Consider the following 21,043-nt stretch of genomic DNA (forward strand, 5'->3'; position numbering starts at 1 on the left):
CGATTAAAGTTTTTCATCAACCTGAAATTTGCCAAGTTTCTCTTGAATTTTCATTAAACTACTAAGCAAGAGCATTTCCTCATAGATTGTTCTTTTACTCCAAGGCTTAAAATGCCATTTTCTTTCTCTTACAGGATTTACACCTGACAACACTCTCACTGTGATTACTTCCAGATATACCTTTCAAGATTCAAGCTTTTGGCTGTAAGTATAAGACAAGCAAAGGGATACTATGTATTTGACTACATTAGTTGGGGGTCTGAGAGATTTCTGTGAGCTGGAAAGTTCACAGAGGGATAAAGAGAGAAGGGAGGGAGAGGAGGAGAAGCTTCTCCACTTCAGCAGAGCGGTCCAGAATCATTGCTGTGACCGTTCTTTTTAAGCAGAGACAGATCACTGCACATTGTTACATGATTCCATCCTCTGCAGCTCCACTTTCAGAAGTATCATTCATTCTCCTAGTCATTTCAGAAATCCAGCTTGCCTCTGTGCCCTTACTGTCCACTGAAAGCACGGCCTACACGGCAGGCTGTCTATGGCTGGATGCTCTTTGAAACTGTCTGGTAATATAACATTCTGAAGAGCTTTGGGGTGAAACAGTAGTTGACCCGAAAAAAAAAATCCTGTTGAATTTTATTATTTGAGAGATAGAAAATAACTCTTTCTGAAGAACGGCTGCGTTTGTCTCACACCAAAATTTTTTCGGTAGAATGTTTGAGCTACACAGCAAGTCCAAAAAAATGAAATCACCGCTGCATTATGAAATATGTAAATCGATTTTTAGCCCTGTGCAATCACATGTTTTGGACTCCACTAGATGTCAGCATGAAACGTGAGTCGGGCTTTCCCCGCTCTCCCATCTGTTCTTAGAAAATCTTTGCATGTGCCAGGGAGGAGGAAGCCCACTGCAGTGTGTAGTGAGCGGGAAAGGCGTGGTTCGCATGACGGCGCAGCCCACTGTGAGCAAATATGATTTACTGTAGGATTTGCCCGTCTCCAGTATACCCTGCACACTCCAGCACTCAGCTGATTAATCAGAATCATTTCCATGAGTGATGGAAGCTCCAGCCTTGCAGGGGCTACAGACAGCTAATAAACCCCAGCGGGTAACAGCCACGCCTTGAAAGATGCTTACTTGCTTCTGCCTTTATACTGGCTCTGTCCATCTGCCGTTATTCAGCCCTCACTGCCCTGTGTCAGCCTCATTGTTATTAATATTGATCAGCTCATCTGTTGAATGAGATTTCATACCCCGGGGACCAGTGGCGCACAATTAGGTGTTTGAATGTGCAGCACGATTAGTTAGTAAAAGCTGGGGATCAGCTTCAGGATTGAATGTGGCACCATAGGCGAATAACAAACATTGTTGCCATTATTTAAATGCTGATCACCTGGTTTGTAAACTGATATAACCTTCAAGTTCATGTAGTAAATCTGTGAGAAGGTAAGATTCTTTGTAGTATTGTGGTTCTGTGCAACATGTAAATGAAACACCAGTAAGCTCTAAAAAAATGGGATAAAATATTGTTTTGTAGAGGTGAAGAGAAATAGTAATGAAATAGTTGTCAGTTGTGATCAGTTGTTGATATGAAATTCATTATAACTTATATCGCTTTTTAACAGTGGATAAAGAGACTTTATGCGAAGATTAACTTTGATCAGCTTGATTTTCAGATTGTTTGTGTTTTACTTAAAACTGCCAAATCATTATAATAATAATAGATATGATAAGTATATGTACTCACCTGTGGAGTTGTTAAAGACCCATTTATTAAAAACAAAAATGTCAAAACATATCCTTTTGTACTAAATTATGTTTTTTCTTCTTACAGTACCCCTTTAATCTTTGATCATTTCACTCGCTTCTTCTTAACAGCAGTGTGGAAGCACACATATATCCATATGGCTTTAGCAGTGAGGTTTCCCTCACTCTGTCAGATCTAAAATGAGCAAACACAATGAAACACAAAGTGTTGCATTGTTGCTCTCATCTCACATCTGCAGCACATGTCAGCAAAGATACAGAACCCCCAGTTTAAATCCTTGGCTGCTAGCCACAGCATGAAATATTTACCACAAGAACATGAAGGCAGCAGTCAGTAAAACGATTTGGAGACGGGGCAACAGCGACAACACTGAACTGCTTTATGTTTAAAGCCACTACATGCATAACTCTAAAGATTACGCTTAATAAAATAAATATGAGGTGATGTCATGTGTTTGTGCACATTTGCTGTATGTGCTGTATCAGGACCTATAATTGTTGCCTGGAAATGTTTCCTTTTTCTACTCACATACACAGAAAATAAGCTTCGTGGTTTCTTTCTCCTTATGTGCTTTCTATTTTCCCCTTCCCTTTCAATGTTCTATTTTAGTACTTAAAGAGAAAAGCAATACACAAAAGCACACACAGAAATACACTCCTAATCCAGTAAATACACGTACAAATAGGGAATCCACATGAAAAAGAAAAATTCTACTGGACCTGGCCAAGGGTGTAATGATGTGCTCACTTTGGATAAGCTGCTACTGACGTAGCTGCTGCAGAAAAAAGGCAGGTAATCATTTTGAGACAGTGGCACACACAATTATTAGTTATATTAGGAGCTTTTGTAGCATTTTTCTTTTAGCATTTGTTTTCACACTTTCTATTTGTTTCATTTTTTTATTTTCACTTGGATTCTTGTGAATGTTTGTGGTGGAGTCACTGCAAGATTCTGGTTTCCTCCTGAATGTAGTCACATTGTTGGAGTTACATGAGTTTAATATTGCACAGAAAAGCACATGGCGCTACATGTGATTTTGTAGAGAAGGCAGGGTAGTGCATTTTAATGGCTGCCTATAGTTATTGACTGAGCAGCTCCTAATACATGACTGTGAGCTCTGTGCAGTTAGTCTTCACAACACGCAGTCCTTATTAAATATGGATTCTAAGTTGCACTGAATCTCTCTGGAGACTTGGCCTGTTTAGTTCAAAGTAAGGTTTGTTAGAGTTTTTTAATACTTATTACTCAATGAAATTATGCAGATGATTACTAGATTATTATTGTATTGAGAATCTGCTGCTGCAGCAATAGTCGGGAGCAAACAAATTATGATGAGAGCGTTGATTCATTTGCCACTAAAAACCCTTCTGTGTTTCACATTTCAATGAAGAGAAGCCAGTGTTGCTTACTACGGGTGAACCCAGCATGCTATGAATCTTCAGCGTGTGATTATGCTGTTTGCACTCTTCAGATACTGATTCAGACTAGGGCACTAGGCTATGAAATATCTCTTATAATGTGAAAAAGATGGCTGACTAGATTTAGATAGATCAACGAAGATGGCAGGATATTGTCACATTTGTTAATTTACAAAACTGGTCTGTGTGTGTTGTAAAGGAAGGCTGTCATTTTACTTTCACCCTATGCAAAACTAGATGGAGGGATTGTGTCTCTGTGATTTTTAAGAAGGTATTTAATGTTTTTTGTTGTTGTTGTTGACAGAAGACCAGAAGACACCGATAAAGCCAAAACCAACAATAAAAAGATCACGATAGCAAGTGCTTTGTGTAGCCAAGGTCTGGTACAGCTTATTCCTCAGCTTTCACTTCCTTATTAATTAAACACACACAGACACAGACATAAACACACGCATACATATTAGTGAGTCACACTCTTGGATTGATGATTGAGCACTGTAGTCATTTTGAATCAATTCCTTAATTACCCTCCTGCTGCTCTAACAACTCACTAATACCAAATGTGTATCAGTCTACAGCTGAACAAAGATGCAAAAAAAACCCTATTTTTTGAGTTTGCTATAAACCATAAAATCAGCTGTTTAGTAAATTAGCCTTTAAAAATAAAACTCAAATTGTTCATTTGCTAGCTGTTTTTAAATATCCACCCATTCATCCATCCAAGTCTCCCATCCCACCTGTCGTAAGGCAAAAGGTCTGCCAGGCCTAAAGCAGAGAGACTTGCGGCCATTCACACCTAGAATTTGGAAAGAAGCTGATAGGAAACCATGAAAGTGCAGGCTGGACATGCAAATTCCTCAAAGAAATGCCCCACCTGGCACTTTGGGATCAAACCCTGTTGCTGTGAGGCTATTAAAGGGGTGGCTGTGGCTCAGGAGATAGAGCAGGTTGTCCATCAATTGGAAGGTCAGTGGTTTGATCCCCAGCTCCTACACTGCTTGCTGAAGTGTCTGTGGGCAAGATACTGAAGCCCTGTTGCCACTGGTGTATTCAGTGATGGAATAAAAAAGAAATATATAAAAAATTATCCTCGCCCAGCAGGAGAAGGTGAGGATATATGGGTGGACAAAGATGTACAGAGCCCTCTACTCATTTTTCTTTATGTGAGCTTTATTGGAATACCATTACCTTCCCTTTAATTACCAAATCACTTCTAATTCAAAAACAGCGAGTATCTATTACGGCCTGGACCCAGCACTGAGAAATGGTATTGTCACAGAAAGGGAGCAAATTGCAATCCTCCCTTCCAGATGTATGTTTTGAAATTGCCAAAACCCACCTCCCCCTCTATCCCTACCCCTTCCCTTTTTAGTGATTGGGACTTTATTGATTTTTGGTTCCAGCGCTCATTGCAGGCCAATAAGGTGGATGATTCACTTAGGGGAGGATGATAATTCCCAGTGACACACAGCAGTGCCCCGAGGGCTCCAAACTGTCTGGTTGACCATTGGTGTCAAGTGAAAGTGTGCATTACATCTTCTCATTAATCCAATAAAACGCCCACTGTAAGGGGAAAAAGCTGTGGATTTCGATGGTTTAGCAATATTTATGCAATATTTATGCAAAGAATTATACAGAAAAGATTCTATTTATGAAGCTTTAAAGCTTGTGGTATGTAAAGCAGGGTGGAAAGGTTTTTTAACGTTATATATCTATATATAAGGCTTAGCTTGGTATGAATATCTAGAATAAATCTTTTATTATGACAGTAGCAGGGGTGTTAGTCAAAGAACATAAATAAGATAAATGAAAAGAGAGCCAAAGCAGCAAACTATTGCTGAGGTAAGCAGGCATCTTAGTGTCTGCGTATTATTGGCTAGCGGTGTCTTCTGTAATATATCATTTTTTTCCTCTGTGCATATTTTCATTTCCCCGTTTTTTTTTCAAACACTTGCAGCCTTGTTAGCTGAGGGACACATCCGAAACCAATTGAGTCCTTCAGCAGCAGTGGTTTTTGGAATAAGGATATGGATGCCGGTCAAACTGTAGAGCATCTGGCTGCTTTTGGATTGCCCTTATGCATCGGGGCACAGATTGCTGCATGCAGCACCTTGTGAGCAGCATCACAAATCAGCTGTCCGAGCAGTGAGTGCTGGAACGGAGAGAGAGATTGAAGATGGAGAGAAAGCGAGGGGAAAGGAGAGCTGAAAGAAGGGGAGGGGATTTCATTCAGTGGAAGAAAGAGTGAAGAGAGGGAGAGGAGGAGGGGATTGAGAGAAACAGAGGTGGGGGTAGTCACAGCTAGAATGACTGAGAGAGCATGTGTGTGTGTATAGGAGAACAAGTATTGCTGCAGTGGAAACAGTGCGAAGAGGACTGCAGTTTCTGGTGCTGATGGGAAAGCAGTCGAGGGACATTATTAAGGCACTGTAGCATTAATCCTAAGTGCCTATTTGGTGAATGGGTTTGCCTGTTGTGGAGAACAGGATTACGGAATTACGGTAGTGCTAGGTAAGGATGTATTTTAAAGTCTCTTCTCAGCTCTGCTTGAACACTTCCTTTGTGGAATCTGGAATAGAGTTACGGGCTGGTGGTTGCTGCCATATTGGAGGATTTTTACCTGCAGCGTCCAACTTCAGCATTTCTTTTTTCGTTCCTTATACAATAACGCAGGTGCTGTGTGCATGTTACCGATGCATGTGTTCCCAACTTTACTCCAAGCCGATTCCTTGTAAAAGAAATACAGACCGTTCCTGGGCCCTTATCTGCCCCGGGATCTAGCCACAGGACCTTGAGTTCATGAAATTAATGATTTCAAATCAGGTAGTGTTACGTAAAATTTTTTGGAAGGGGTGTGTAGCTTTGGCTCTGTATATTATTCTCATTGATCACGGCTCATTTAGCTTGCCTGGTGGATGTTGTACCTCTTTCCTGGAGAGTGTCCAGGAGGCTGCCCTGCTGACAGATGCTGTGCTTGCCCCTTTAGCTACACCGGTATCTCTCATAACCTCCCTGAATACTGAGAAACAGGCAAGTGGAGCCAAAAAAAGCACACTACACACACACACAAAAACCCCAGGTCTGTCCACAATGTAACAAAACAGACACAAGCTCCACTACTCTTTATCTTTTTAGTCTGAGCAGTCAGACACAAAAAGAGGCTGACAGTTGTGCTGAGGAGTATAGAGAGAGGGGTGGGGATTTCATAAAGTGCTGCAGGATGCTCTTTTTTTCTGCTGTCTCTCATGGGACATATAGCATAGGCAGCACTGAGGTGACAGTACCAAGGACGAAACCTATAATGGGCTTCTTAATTCCTAATGCTGACTCTTGCAATATCATTATCACGAGCCTATCATTATCACAGCAGAGTTATTATTAAATCCCATTTAATTAAAATTCTCTTTAACAAATAGACTAAAAATAGCTAGGGTATTATTTTTGCAGTGTTTTTGAAAGCCAGGAGTTTTGATCCTGTTTTGAAAACAAATTACAAATACAACACAATTTTTACATCATGCACAAAGAGAATTGTTAATTGTTAATTCATTATTTATTCTTCCGCCTTGTTCTGAATAACATACTGGGATTTAAACTAGGTCTATTTTCCCCCAAGTATCTGGTGTTACAATGATCAAAGTCAGTCAATGGCTTGCATTTGAAATGGTCACATGATCATTCAATTCTAAGAAGTCGAGTAGACAAGTACACTGTAGAATGTGAGGGATCACATTATGTGTTCATGCAGAACTGTAGGTACTCTATCTGTGTATTTACATGCCCAATATTCAGAGTGCAGTGTATTCAAGAGGCTATGTGACACTGAGCATGCTCTGATGATTCTTTTTTTTTTTTGTCAGGCTCTAAAACATTCAGGCAGGCTCATTAAGTTCAAACCTCAGGCAGCCGCTCCCAGTGGCTCTCGCACTAAGAAATACTCTCAGAGTCTCTCATACATAACTAGAAAAATGAGAGGAAGCTTTGAAGTTCACCAATCTTATTTCTTTTTTTCTCTTGGCTCCCTCCAAGAAGGCAGCTGGTGCCCGAATGCTGGAACTGCTTAAAGAGGAACAGAAAGAAAAGAGGCTTATTCTAACTGTGCAGCCTGTATCCTGTGCTACAGTATAGTGCTAGAGTGGGTGTGCCCTCTTTCACCCATATTACTGTTGTTTTCCAACTTACCATAGCTTTGTTAGGTTAAATTGTTGTCCTCCCTAAGCTTATATCTTAAAGTATTCCACAAGCAAAAGCTTGTTTAAAATGATAATGCCAGCCATGTTGGACTCTAAGAATGAGTCAGTGATTTCCTCTCTGACACGTTAACACAGCTATCACCGTGATTGCTCAGCTGCCATTTGTTTTTCACTCCAGGTGAGAGCTGAGCCTTTCCAGTTCTGGCCCAAGCCCATGTGATGGTGTGTCGCTGGCAGGCGATGGCAGAGAGATTCAGTGTTAAACGGTTAGACACTGTCACTAGTCGCAGCCTCCTGCAGTGCTGACGGGGCAGTTTCACCACTCTTTAATCTTTACAGGGAGAAAAAAAAACATGCTAGTCATGTTGAAATTTCCAGCAGCTTTCTTTTCTGGCCCCTTGGCTTCATTGGAGGAGACAGTTTGTGATGGTCAGAGAGAGCACAGCACAGAGAAGGGGCGTACTTGAAGAATTGGTGATGCGGTTTTCAGCATGTTTCATCATACTGTTTTGTGTAACACCAACAGTGTTACAGCAAAACCTCTGAATTTACCCAGCAATTAGTAGTCTGAAAAGTTACATGAATATTGAACAGTTAAGTTTCAAGCAGGTCTCTGGTTTGGATATATATGTATGTTTTTTTTTTTACTGCATCCAGGAGCAGCAACTGCATTTTAGTTGGAAATCCTTTGGCTTGACATAGCTGGGACCTAAAATTGGTGATCCCAATGTTACCTGTGGGCCATAAGCTGAGCATCTCAGGCATTACTTTTGATTTGGCATCAAAGAGGCATTACTTTTTGACCTACCAAAACTTTTAAAGAAGTGCTATTTAAATTGTTTCCAGTCTTTATGCTAATCTAGGTAGGTTTATAAATACTCATTTGCATTATCTATAAATGTGCAGATTTTATTTATTTATTTATTTCAGCCAAGCCACTTCTTCAGAGCAGTCATAGTGAGTAAATCCTTACGTTTAGTAGTCTTACTGCCTACGTATGTTCCCTTTTTAACTGTTATTAGATGCCCTATCTGCAGTGCTGCAGAAGCCCTCTGCTCCGTCACATTTCCTCTGCACAACCTTACATGCAGATTGGGTCACTGTCTCTGTGACAGAATGATTAATCGACCTATCAGGGGACAGGGAAAGGGGATGTGCTGAGGGGGAGAGGGAGAATGTATGGCAACTGGCTGTAAATGATCCCCGCAGCTCCTCACTCAGCATTCAAACCCTGGCATCCGCCCCCCACCCCCTCTTTTTTCAAGGATCCCTCCTGATAATAGCTGAATCACATTCAGCTGCAGGTGAGAATAACCATTGTTTTATCTACACAAGCAGGTTTGTAAATGAGGCCCTCTGGACCACCCTTTGGATCAGTGCACAATGCGATAGATGAGAAAGAGGCTCTTCTTTAATTCTCTTTAGTGAGATGATCTGCAAACCACCTTTTTTTTAACATCCTTATCTCAGTCAGTGCGTTTACATCATCAGCAGGATTTCCAGCATTTTGTTGACATAAAAGTGTGATTGCCCTGCTGACCTCGCTGGTGGATGGTCATACTTTTTTCTGTAGATGTTTGTGTGGTTTATGTTTGTAGTCAGAGTATTCGTGCAGCCCTGAAGCTGTACACAGAGCCCTAGTGTCTCTGTAAATATCCTGTCCTAGATGGCCGCAGTTTCGCTGACTGTAAAGCAGATCAGTCACTGAGTGAGTATGTAAATGTCAGTCAATCTGCTCTTTGTTGGTGCAGATAATGTTTACAACGTTACTGTCCACTTTTAAAAGTGTTTTTCTTTTTTTTATAAGAACGTCATGTTTTAACATTGTAAGCTTTGCCATCACTTTTTAACAGCAGCTTTTCTAACAGCACTTTCACCAGTAGGTGCCACATTAACACAAATAAGGAGACATAAACACCTTATATGAGAACTGTTTAACACTGACGTTTGAGCCATGTTAGTTGAGTTCATTGTTTTAATCACTGTTAAATAAAATATAGCATCTGACAGACACTTGGCATACTCATAGCGATTTATTGTGGCTAGCAGTTTGAAGGCTGTTGGTCATGAACTGAGGAATCTGGCTCTGGTGCATATTTTACACTGCATGCTGTGTTTTTGGATTTGCAAGTGCTTTTGTCAGACTGTTGGCTGTCTACCATGCAATTGCAAAACAGGGAGTGCTTTAAAACTCCAGCAGGCTACCTTGCAGAAATCTGCCTCTGCCATACAATTAGCAGTTATCTGACTCTGCATGCCTGGTGAAATCTGATAAGTGGACTTTATATGTGATGAACCAAAGATGCAGTAACATGAAAGACTTTACAAGATATACCCATGGAGCCCTGCTAAACTTGGTGTTACAAGTACTGTAGAGCAATACAGAAAACTCCATTGTTAATACTGTAAATCCAGTGGCAGTATAATTGTGTTTTTGCATATACAAATAAATATACACTCACTGCCCACTTTGTTAGGGGCAGCTGTTCAGCCACTTATTTGTGTAAACATCTAATCAACCAACCACAAGGCAGCAACTCAGTGCATTTAGGAATGTAGACATGGCCGGGACTGCTTGCTGAAGCTTAAACCAAGATTCAGAATGGGGAAGAAAGGTGATTAAAGTGACTTTGAACATGGCTTGTCTTGTAGATGGATGATTCAGAGTATTTCAGAAGCTGCTGATCTGCTGGATTTTTCCCATACCATCTCTAAGGTTTATAGAGAATCCCAAAAAAGAGAAACTATCCAGTGCGCAGGAGACCACAGTTGGTGCCATACCAGTCAGCTAAGAACTGAAAACTGAGGCTCAAAGTTGCACAATGTTGCCTGGTTTGATAAGTATTGATTTCTGCTGCAACATTTGAATGGTAGGGTCAGAAATTGGCATAAACAACATTAACACATCGATCTACCCTGCTCTGTATCAATGTTCAGGCTGATGGTGAAGTAAAGGTGTGGTGGAACTTTGGGCCTCTCAGTACCAGTTGAGATTCCTTTTAATGCCGCAGCCTATACGACTGTCATTGCTGACCATGTCCATCCATTTGTAACCACAGTGTACCCATCTTTAATTAATGTATCCAGCAGGATAAGATGCCGTGTCACAAAAATCAGATAATCTCAAACTGGTTTCTTGAACATAAATGGGAAATTTGCATAATAGATGTCCAGCTGAAAATTAGCAGCAAATGTGTGATGCCATCATATGTGGACCAATATGGACCAACATCTCCAAGGAATATTTACAACATTCCTTGAATTTCCTTGTTTAATCTATGCTATGAAAATTAAGGCTGGTATGACCCATGGGTCAGAATATAGTTCTAGCAAAGTGTATCTAATAAAGTGACTTATGAGTGTATATTTTTTAATCTGATCTAGCCATGAATAATTTTACATTAATATATTACATTAATACTTAAAATATAAATAGTGCCTTCAGAAAGGGTTCCAATCCAGTACTAGTAAGGTAAAGCTAATAAAGTGGCATGTGAGTTGCAATCTTAGATTTTGTCCACACTGTTTCTTTGCTGGTAAATAACAAGCAAGGCAACAATCAGTATCCTCACTGTAATCCTATTAAAACTTGGCCAAAATGAGCCCATTATGACTATAGGAGCCCTGAGTCCATTTCAGCAGGGGTGAATTACCATAAAGTAGCAAGAGTTCAGGAACAAAGCTGCACATTATCTCTAATTGAAAGAACTCCACCATCTCAGCTCAGCTTTCCGACTACAGTGCTGTTCTGTCTGATGGATCTAATAAAATACAATGCTCCTTATTCTCTTAATGTTCCAGTCCACATTTTCAGCTGAAATCTAGCCTAGAGAGTCAGAGGTCAGCTGTGACTCAGTGCTAGCTGAGCCAGTATTCTCTTCGTCCAGTTTCTTCAAGTGTGTTTATCATGAATTCGAGATTTGCGCGATGCCTTTGAACAATTACCCTTTAAACGATATCCTCAATATCTTATGCAACTTGGCTCAAACCTAAAATAGCTCATTGGGATTCAGATGAAAGAGTCACTCAGCATGAAACGCAAAAGTACAAAATTAGAGCACAGCCATACATGCAACTTATCACAAAGGGATAGTCTGTGAAAGAAATACTACTTTGCATGACGGTCAGTTCTGCAAAATTTAAGGGTCTGTCTAGTATGAAAGGCTTTGCATGTGTGTAGCTTCTTGTATAAACAATCACATTAAGAAGGCTTATAGGGCTATGAAGCAGCATGGGATGCACAGCTAGTTCAGTGTGAGGCCAAGCACTTCACCCACACAGAAGCCATAATGTCACAGATGGTAGGAGCCTCGGTGGGGGTTGAATGATTTCACTGGGGTCACAGTAATTCAGATTGCTTTGTATCTTTTAGGGCCCTGGTCGTCTGGTGGCCAATGACATCCAAGCACCCTTTACTGTCCTTTCTCTTTGAGTCTTTTCAAAGTGCTTTACTGTATTCAATACTTAATTTGCCGCCCCACTGATCCTGACTGTTGCCCCAGGCTGCAGTCACATGACCCTGGGACCAGTTTTCTTTTCATTTGTAGAGGCCATTTTGAAAGTAGATGTTATGATGTTTCTGGGGTTTAAAGCCATGCGCTGCATTTGAATTCAAGTCTGGATGGATCTATAATTTTGCTGCACACACACAGATATACTTTGGCCACTATTGGACAGCTGTGTGAAAGGCTATAGAGGCAAAGTGTCAGCGCAGAGGGAAAACAGACCTGGCTCTTTGGCTGCGGATTGTTAATTAATTGCTACTCAGGCTGCCCTGTTGTTGTGCAGTGAAACAGCTGCGTGACTTTAGCTTACTCTCCTTAGGTTGTTTTCTCGTAGATCTGACCTGGTTGCTAATAAGCTCTTACTAAACACAATCCCCATGCTTGCAGTTGGCTTATCTGCAGCCTGGGGTTTCCCATCGCTGGAGAGGATGTCACAATGGTCAAAATGTCATGCACATGACCTCAGATAGGGGCACAGAATTTCTTAGTCATGTTTCTTAGTGATGTTTTTTTTATTTTTATGTTTGAGCGAGGACACACTGATTGTATCATTAGGGTCTGACAGGTGCAGGGTAATAATAGTGATAAGCCTGGAGACATATTGGAATGTTTCTAAGTGACTCATATTTTCCTCTAATGATGATGAAGACAACATATGATGTGGTAAACCATTAGTGTGCCTTGAGTATTTTTTGTTAAATATCACCTACTAATCTTATTTATTTTACAGCATAAAACACATGCAGTTCGTGCTCTTAAATATGATGGAAAGCACGCTCCTAAAGCTTGGAGCTTAGGTTAGGACACCAAGCATGATCTGCGGCATCAGATCCAGGTGGGGAGGTTGTTGCATTATCAACTTAAAATAGGAAGAAATTCAGAAGATTTAAACACTATGTTACTTTATGAAAACGTTTTTTAATTTTGAATCTGGTCATATAAATATTACTGTGCAACAAGATGCATATTCATTTCAAGGATTAAAGTAGTTATTTAATGCATTTGAAAAGATGAATGTATTTAAAAAAATGTCTTTAATTTGCTTACTAATGAAAGAAACAACCTTTGGCATTTCCAGTGATTGTTAGTTAAATTAAAACCACCTGCCTTCACCTTCATTTTATCCCACCTTTTACTGAAAGACAAATATCTAACCTTTGCGTACCACTTACAAGTGCTGTGCTTGTACGTGGGGTTAATATACCAAGTTTGTTTGCATGGGAAAGCTAAATATGCTTGATCTCAATCCAACTCTGAGCAGTGTGTTTCGTGATAAGGGAAGGATCATGCCCATAGCTGTGCTGCTGTGTGCCGTGCAGCTGAGCCATTTTGTTTTAACTAATTCTGATGACTCAAACTCTAACGAAATGAGACGCACATTGAGAGATGGAGCTTAAACCTCCCACAGAGTTCCAGTAATCATGGTTTATATTAAATATATATTGGATGGAAAGCCTGTTTTTGCCATCCAGGGTAGGCTTTCCTGGCCCTAACTGCTGCTGTTTCAGGGCCTGCTCAACTCTCAAACACTTAAACACATTTAGATCTGGAAGCTGCCCAGTTCAAATACTGTCTGATCTGCTGGTCACTGTACATTTCCGCTGAAGCAGATGGAGCTTAAGTGTCTTGCTCAAGGGCCTTTCAGTGATGATAATGAGCAAGGGGCAAGCACTGTTACTGTTACTGTTACTTATCTTCAGGGTTTAATCTGTTGGTTCAGGGACTGAACTTCCCAGTCTGAGTCCTAGTTTTCTTGCTTGGAACCTCTGCACAAGTGTGAAAATGTTGTGTTAATATGTTACATATATGCACTGTAGTGATTTATGATGGTAGATTACAGTAGATCTTTGTAGTTATCAGCTACACTTCGACATGGCTCTTAGTAGTGTCAGCCTGGTGGTTAGTATACTACTTTGGTGCTGACAGAAACATCTTGTTGCTCACAGCGAGTGAGAAAACAGGGGATAGAAAGGTTAGGATGCCAATTATCAGTTCATTTCTTAAAAATTCAAAAATACATGAGACGTGGATCCTTGGAAGGAGACAGATAAAAAAAAAGTTAGGCCAGGCTTATTTGAGCTGTTGTGGAGGCCTACACAGGCATACCCATAATGTGCCAGCAACTCTTCCTGACTGCTGCAGAAAGAAACCCTGCAGCGAGAGCAGAAAGAAGAGGAGGCGTAACAGTTCCAACAACTATTTGATAGATTACTCTGAGGCTTGGTACAAATGTTTATCCTCCTTAATGGAAGAATTTTAATGACTTTGTGGATCCTTTGACTTTTCATTTATCAGCAGTAAGATAAAGTTTTCACTTACCCAGTTAAAGTCTCCAAAATACACAAAATATTGTGCAGATATTCATCATTCCAGATGATGCATTATAATTACTTAGCTTTACTTCTAGTGCCACTTGAGGATTCACATTGGTGGCTTTGCATTTTTATCAAACAAAATTAATTGTAACAACTTAGAAGACTCATTTAACTTCTGTAACTTGTAGGTTTAAGACTAAATACCTGCAAAACCGTGATACGTGATACCAATCACCCTGAGCACATGTTAGCCTGCTAGCACCTAATCACCATAAGTGAACCACAGTCATAGCTGCTAGCATGACAGCATGCTGATGCAGCAGGAGCTATTAGCATTGTTGTAAACTCTTAGTCTTGTTTTTTTATGCTTAATTTCCCATTAAGAAATTTTCCTTTGTTTAGATAGTGAGGCATTGTGGATCATTATTGTTGCAAGTTATTTCAGGATATGCACATTTAGATCTAGTCAGAGAATAGACACAAGCACCTTGCAAGGTCAATTTGCTTGGATGTCTGATATGACCTGTTTTTTATTCAGAAAATTAAGTTTCCTACCCTGGAGACTGTGTGTATTTGGTATTTAGTGCAGCCTCCACAAGGAGATATTTTTCTCAAATCTTAGTTTCGTTAAAAGGCATTGTCTGGTGTTTGATGGCATCCTTTAAAATAAAAATGGTTTATTTATCTGATTTTACTGGAGCGAGTAGTAAGGGCTTAGCTAGCTGTAAAACAGGGCTAATGTCTGTCATAAAACAAGTCTGTGTCCCCTCTGTTCATCCTCAGTGTGGAGGAGATAAAATGCTTGTACACATAACCATGAATAGTAATTTGATTGGTCTGGCTTGATCAAATGTGAGGGACAAAAAGGAAAAACTGCACATAAACCTCAGATGTAAGTGGATATCTTTAACAGCGCTACAATATCTACGGTAATGCATAATACAGTGGAGAGTGGAGACAGTGAGGCTTGTGATTGCTGTTTCATTGAACAGCCCACTCATTTTTAAATGTGTGATGGATGAAAGCATTCCTCAGTAATTTTCTCAATAACTATGACAATGTTTGTGTAATTGTTCAATTCCCCATCTATGTATATATTCACAAGATGTTCATCACTGGTAACATCAGTCTGCATAACAGCAGCACAAGTTATTTTACATAATATATTTTGGGATGTATAAAGTGGTCCTGGCCCCTGAATAATATAAGCTTATCCTTTCCGCTGTCAGCCTCAATTTGAATAATTTATATGTAGCAATAAATAGAAGCAGAATCTCTGGCACCATCCTGGAGAATTGGCACTTGAGAAATAGGAAATTCTTTCTTTTTCCCCATATCACCATGACTTTAATGAAATCAGCAGCAGAAGTCTGCTCTTGTTATGCTTGTCTTCTTGTTCTGCTTTCTGAATCAAGGTCTTGCCCAATCACTCATCGCTCTGTCGGCAGGCTGCTTTCAGCTGCACTTGTCACTATGTGATTTCTGGAACCGATAAGAGCTCTGATTGAACATTTGTTTGGCCTCTGGAAACACCACAGGAGAATGGCTAGTAGTAGTTCATTTTGTTTCTGTCTGTGGTTAAACATCTCTCCTGGTCAGGCACAGCTGCCGCACGTATGGAAGCAACTTTAGACAAAAAATAGCTTTAGTGCCTTGATCAAGTAAAGTCTTTGCAAACGACCTCAGAATTTTATGAAATATGTTAAAATGGATCTCTTATGATTTTACCGTCATGTATCTGCTACAGCAGCAAATGCCTTTAGTACCCATGACCAGAGTTTCACATAATCAAAGTCAAGCTATGTACAAATAATCGTTGGGAGCCAAAAATTCAGGCTCATCTACACACTCTGTTTTAGTTTTTGTCTACTCTTAGCTCTTCATGATGTAATAAAGTTTGCATATCCCTAATACAGTAATATAAGGCAAACAAATGCTGTGAGCAATAAACGGCCCTGTTAGCCACAGGTCAAAAACTTCATTTGTGAGGGGCAGCCAATTAAAAGATACAACGGCTTGTTTCAGACAGTGGATGAACTGGCTGACTGTAAGATAAATGAAGAGAACGTCTAAAAAAATTGAGTTGGAAATCGCACAAAAGTAAAAAACATAAATAAAAATTGCATACTATTCACCTCATGGTTGTTAAGTTATATAATTGTTGGTGAGCTCTTCATAAACAAAGTTGAAATGAAATCACAGAGCCCAAGGTTCTCTGGGAACCCAAAGATCTCCTTTCTCAGCTTATATTAGAGGAACTTCTGGTAGCTGGTGCTAGAGTCTATCCCAGCTACCTATCCCAGGTGTGTACCATGGACAGGTTGCCAATCTGACACGGGGCCCTCTCCAGACATTTGAAAAGAAAAGTCATATTTAAAATATTCACTTTGGCATATGTTACACAAACACAGAAACACACACACAGACATGCATGCACACAGATCAGCTTTTCATTTCCCCAGTTGAAACATCTTAAGTCTATATACATGCAAATATTGTTCATTTCAGAAGTTTAACTTCTGGACACCAGATACTCTCTACTCACTGTGTGCACTCAGGAAATTTCAAGTTTCGTATTGCATCTGTCAGCACTGCATAGTATATCAAAACTGGCTTCTAAGCCACTGTCACAAAATCATTTTGTAAATATAATTTTCTCCTTCTGGATGGATTCAGCAGATGGATGTGAAAGCAGCCTCTGCATATACTACAACATATATATTTAACTGGCGGCATGAGAGAGAGAGAGAGATCTCAGTGATACTTCAGCAGAAGTAATAACATTTTTTTTTGCTTGTTTTTTTAGGTATATTTCCTCAAAATAATCAGTAGAGTTGGGACTGAAATCTTCTACCAAGTATTAAATATGTAAAAACCAAGATCCAACTGGTCCAACTTAATGCTACATAGAAGTTTACAAGTTCAAGTTCTGTGAATGAATCTTTTGTTTCTGTCATGACCTGTATTTAATTTGGTGATTTACATTTTTGGGGTTCAGTGGCTAACAAACACATTTTTATATGTCACGAAAGGGAGTAAATATCAAAACCGTGAATGGAATATATCAGCTATCCCTCTCCTATACCTTTTGTATTATTTAGACCAGCGATCCCCAACCCCCGGGCCACGGTTGGGGACCGGGCCGCGAGAGTTGAGGCTCAGGTGTGAAATTGATGGTTTTCAGGGTTTTTATCGGTTTTTATTGTCATTTTTTTATCGTTTTTATCGTTAACTCAATTTCCCTGCGTCTTTTCCCGTGTGTTATGAATAAATCTTTTTTTTGATACCGGTACTGGTTTTATTTTGTTGTATTTATCTGCGACACCTTAAAGGCTGGTCCGTGAAAATATTTTCGGACATAAACTGGTCTGTAGCGCAAAAATGGTTGGGGACCGCTGATTTAGATGACTTTCATATGACAGATCCATTCATATATCCATTTTATCTTTTAAGTCAAACAAAGTATTTTACTGTTTTAGCCTTTCTGATTGTTTTCTATTAACTTAATGCTTTACTATAACTCAATTTACTATGACTCAACCCTTTAATGTCAAACTGTTAATACCCACCTGTGAATGTTGGCAGTGTAGTGACACACAGGTGGAACATATTATGCTGGTTGAGAAGAAGTCATCAATGGTCTGGTCTCCCTACTAATAACCCCCTCCCCTTTTTTTTCAGGGACAGTACGTGCAGCCTAAATGAAGTGGAACTTGTTCAGGCATCAGACAACGCCCATGGTCGCTGCTAAGCCAACGGGAGCCAGTGCCTTGACTGTGACTCCAGCGCCGGTCGCGTTAGTCTCGGGAGACAACTCCACCGAACCAGTGAGCAAGAATGATGCCTTTGACGAGATCAAAAACAAGTTCCTGAATGAAATCGACAAGATTCCACGTGAGTGCCACGCAAGCCCCAAACATCCGATCAGCCATCACCCAGTTCCCATTGATACAACTCTCAGCAATGAATTTGGAATTAGATTTTCTCTTTTTGCTGCAGGCATTTGCAGCCCTTTAATGTCTTTATTCAGTATTGATCACTTGCTGCTCTTCCTAATGGCGGAGAAATCTAATTTTCACTAGATCTAATTGCTAACCTACCACCTTTTACTAAATATATTTGGCCCAGAACGTGACAGGAGGCTTAATGATTGGTTGGTCAAATGTCACAGTATTTACTTGTAGCTTTTCTGTGTGGGTTCATCCGTACACTGGTCTGCATATGCTCCTCAGTGCCATCATGGGCCATTATCGCCATTGCCGTGGTCGCCGCTTTACTCATTCTAACATGCTGCTTCTGCATCGTCAAGAAGTGCTGTTTCAAAAAGAAGAAGAACAAGAAGGGCAAGAAGGGGAAGGGTGACATGGGAATGAAGAACCTGAAAGGTGGAGAGGTATGTTCTGCCTCAGGAGGATGTTTCCTGCCTGATATAATTTATAATTGTAATGAATATGAAGCAAAGCAAACAACAAATATCATTAACCTATATATGACTATAATAATATGCCTATTATATAAAGGCTTAGGGGTGTTGTGTTTGGCATTGTAATAAAATAATAACAAAAAACATTTTTCCATATTTTACTCGAGTAGCTTTAAAAATAATTTAGCCTGTTTGTATTGCATTGGATTTTAGGTTTGATGACAACAGAGATTCTTTACGATTTTGATGTTTTCTAACACAGTTTTTCTCCACAGTTGTTAATTACATTCTTTATCCACCATGGTTAATGTTTTTTAATTTATTTTTTTCTCTTTCTTTTTTTCATTTAATGTATTTGTCATTAATGTTATTGTTGCTCTTTCTCTCACTTGTGCTTTGGGACTTGAGTGGAAAATGACAAGACTTTAACATACAGAACAGCCATTGTTTTTCTCCTCGTCCTGAAAGAGTAATTATTTAAATTACTAGTTAGTACAATGCTGTTGTTTTGGGCCTATAATTATTATTTTTTTTCACATACATGATTGATAATTTGATGAGGTGCAGTAACATATCTAAAATTGATGTTATTTTAAAACTCCAATGGACTTGCTGCACAAGATATGATTGTGCTAATGAGGGGGCTTCTCCGTCTGTCATTTTCCTCAGTCCCTACAGTGTAGCTAACTACATTTGCTGTGATTACCCTTCTTTGGTGTCTGCTGTGAGTTCAATCTCTTCCTTTGTCTCTGCTCTCCTCCTTCCTGCTTTGTGTCTTATGTGTGCTCCGTGTATCTTGACTGTGGTGGACTTCTCTGCCTACGGTAGGTCTGATAGCACGCGGCACCCCTCTCTGGCCGCTCTGTGTAAGCACAGACCAGGGCAGGGTGGGAGCGGTGGTGGGAGTGGGGTTGGGCTGGGCTGGGCTTGGAGGGGTTGGATTGCAGTGATGATGACAATGAGTGCTATGGCTTCCTTAGTTTTTGCAAGCTTAGGTGCTGTGGGTGCTTGAGGACTCCATGGGAGCGATTAAGCTGCTTCGCAAAACCCACTGAACTGATATGCCGCACTAAATGCTATGTCTTGTATATCCAGAGATTGCAATTTTGGCATAAAAAACCAACAAAAAACAGAACAGACATCTGTTTAAGTTGTCTATGGTTTGAAATGAACATGAAACTCATCCTATGGTTGAGCCTTTGAATGATGAGTGCACTGAGCAGCTCACTAGAGATCACTAACATGCATGTGCAAGGGGTAAGCTGGATATTTGTCAAATATTAGCTGAAACTTTACCTTACTGAGAGCTTGGAGCATGTTTCCACTATTAGAGGCCTCTATTGTGTATCACGACCAAAAATACTGATGTCTTGCAAATAATTCCTCTTTGAAGATTTGCTAACTTAGCTATAAAATAAATATGGTGTACCCCGGGTTGTGCAAACATGCTCCGAGTTCCACAGCAGATAAAGATGTTTGTACCCCTTGACAAAGACCAGCATATGCCCTTGCAGTAGGTACCATTGAATGGCCACAACTTGACTTGAGAGTAACTTTCCTGGATGACCCATGCTGCTGACATACTAGGTGACAGTCATTGATTCTCGCTCTCTCCCCGAAGCACTTGGGTGCCATTGAAGAGAAATGGTGGGCCAGAATGTTTGCCCACATTTTCAGTCAAATGCAAAAGCCTGATTTCAGTCGATCCAAACCTAAGGCCACACGAGTCAACCGGCTGCTTTAGTACACATTCTGCTTAATGAAAACTCAGTACTGAGCTTACATTTCAACCCATGGAGTTGAAAGGGCATTCATTCAGACGTACCATTTCTTTATCTTTGAACCCCCTCTGAAAGTTCGAGAGGAACTGCTAATTCTCGGCATGATCCCTCAGTGGATGTGTACATTTCACTTGAGACATTAATATAGATTTTTTGGGGCTTCGACGTTTAAATGAAACATCAACGCATAACCTTTACCACACTTAAGACATCACAAGATAAACCATTTACATTTACCATCAGAAATAATCTTGGATCCTGCATTGTGTGGCCTGGCATGCTTGAATGAAAAGCATTTACAACAATAAAGATACAGAATGCCACGTAGGACACTGTGTGAGAATGTGGGTGTATTTGGTTGTGTGTGTGTGTGTGTGTGTGTGTGTGTGCGTGTATACGTGTGTGTGCGTGTATACGTGTGTGGGAGAAGGGTGAGTGGAGGTGTGAAGCATGCATTTAAGTCTGCATGTTCAACAGCATTTTCGGGCCGTTCTAGGTAAAATAAAAAAAAACTCTAGAGCCAGGGTATGGAGGGTAATATTGTGAGGGAAAAATACTGTAAGTATGAGAATATGCCCATAAATGTACAAAAAGATTTATTTTTTGGGTTAAAAACTCCCCACGTAGCTTCAGTTTGCAAGG

General features: G+C 40.1%; 1 protein-coding gene across 4 annotated transcripts in view; it reads left to right on the plus strand.

The window, feature by feature from the left end:
- The window catches only part of LOC116310894 (synaptotagmin-2-like), a 62,294-nt gene that overhangs the window by 27,836 nt on the left and 13,415 nt on the right, over positions 1–21,043 (plus strand). For 3 of the 4 annotated variants that reach the window (XM_031727818.2, XM_039603909.1, XM_039603907.1), the window contains 3 exons: positions 135–204; positions 17,879–18,091; positions 18,430–18,590. In XM_031727818.2, coding sequence (XP_031583678.1) covers positions 17,899–18,091; positions 18,430–18,590 — 354 coding nt within the window. In that variant the 5' untranslated portion in view covers positions 135–204; positions 17,879–17,898. Of the gene's footprint in view, positions 1–134; positions 205–5,561; positions 5,696–17,878; positions 18,092–18,429; positions 18,591–21,043 lie in introns of those variants that run through there. The other variant, XM_039603908.1, reaches the window with a different exon arrangement.

This window comes from Oreochromis aureus, linkage group 20 (genome assembly GCF_013358895.1).
Source record: "Oreochromis aureus strain Israel breed Guangdong linkage group 20, ZZ_aureus, whole genome shotgun sequence".
In the NCBI taxonomy this organism is placed as follows: domain Eukaryota; kingdom Metazoa; phylum Chordata; class Actinopteri; order Cichliformes; family Cichlidae; genus Oreochromis; species Oreochromis aureus.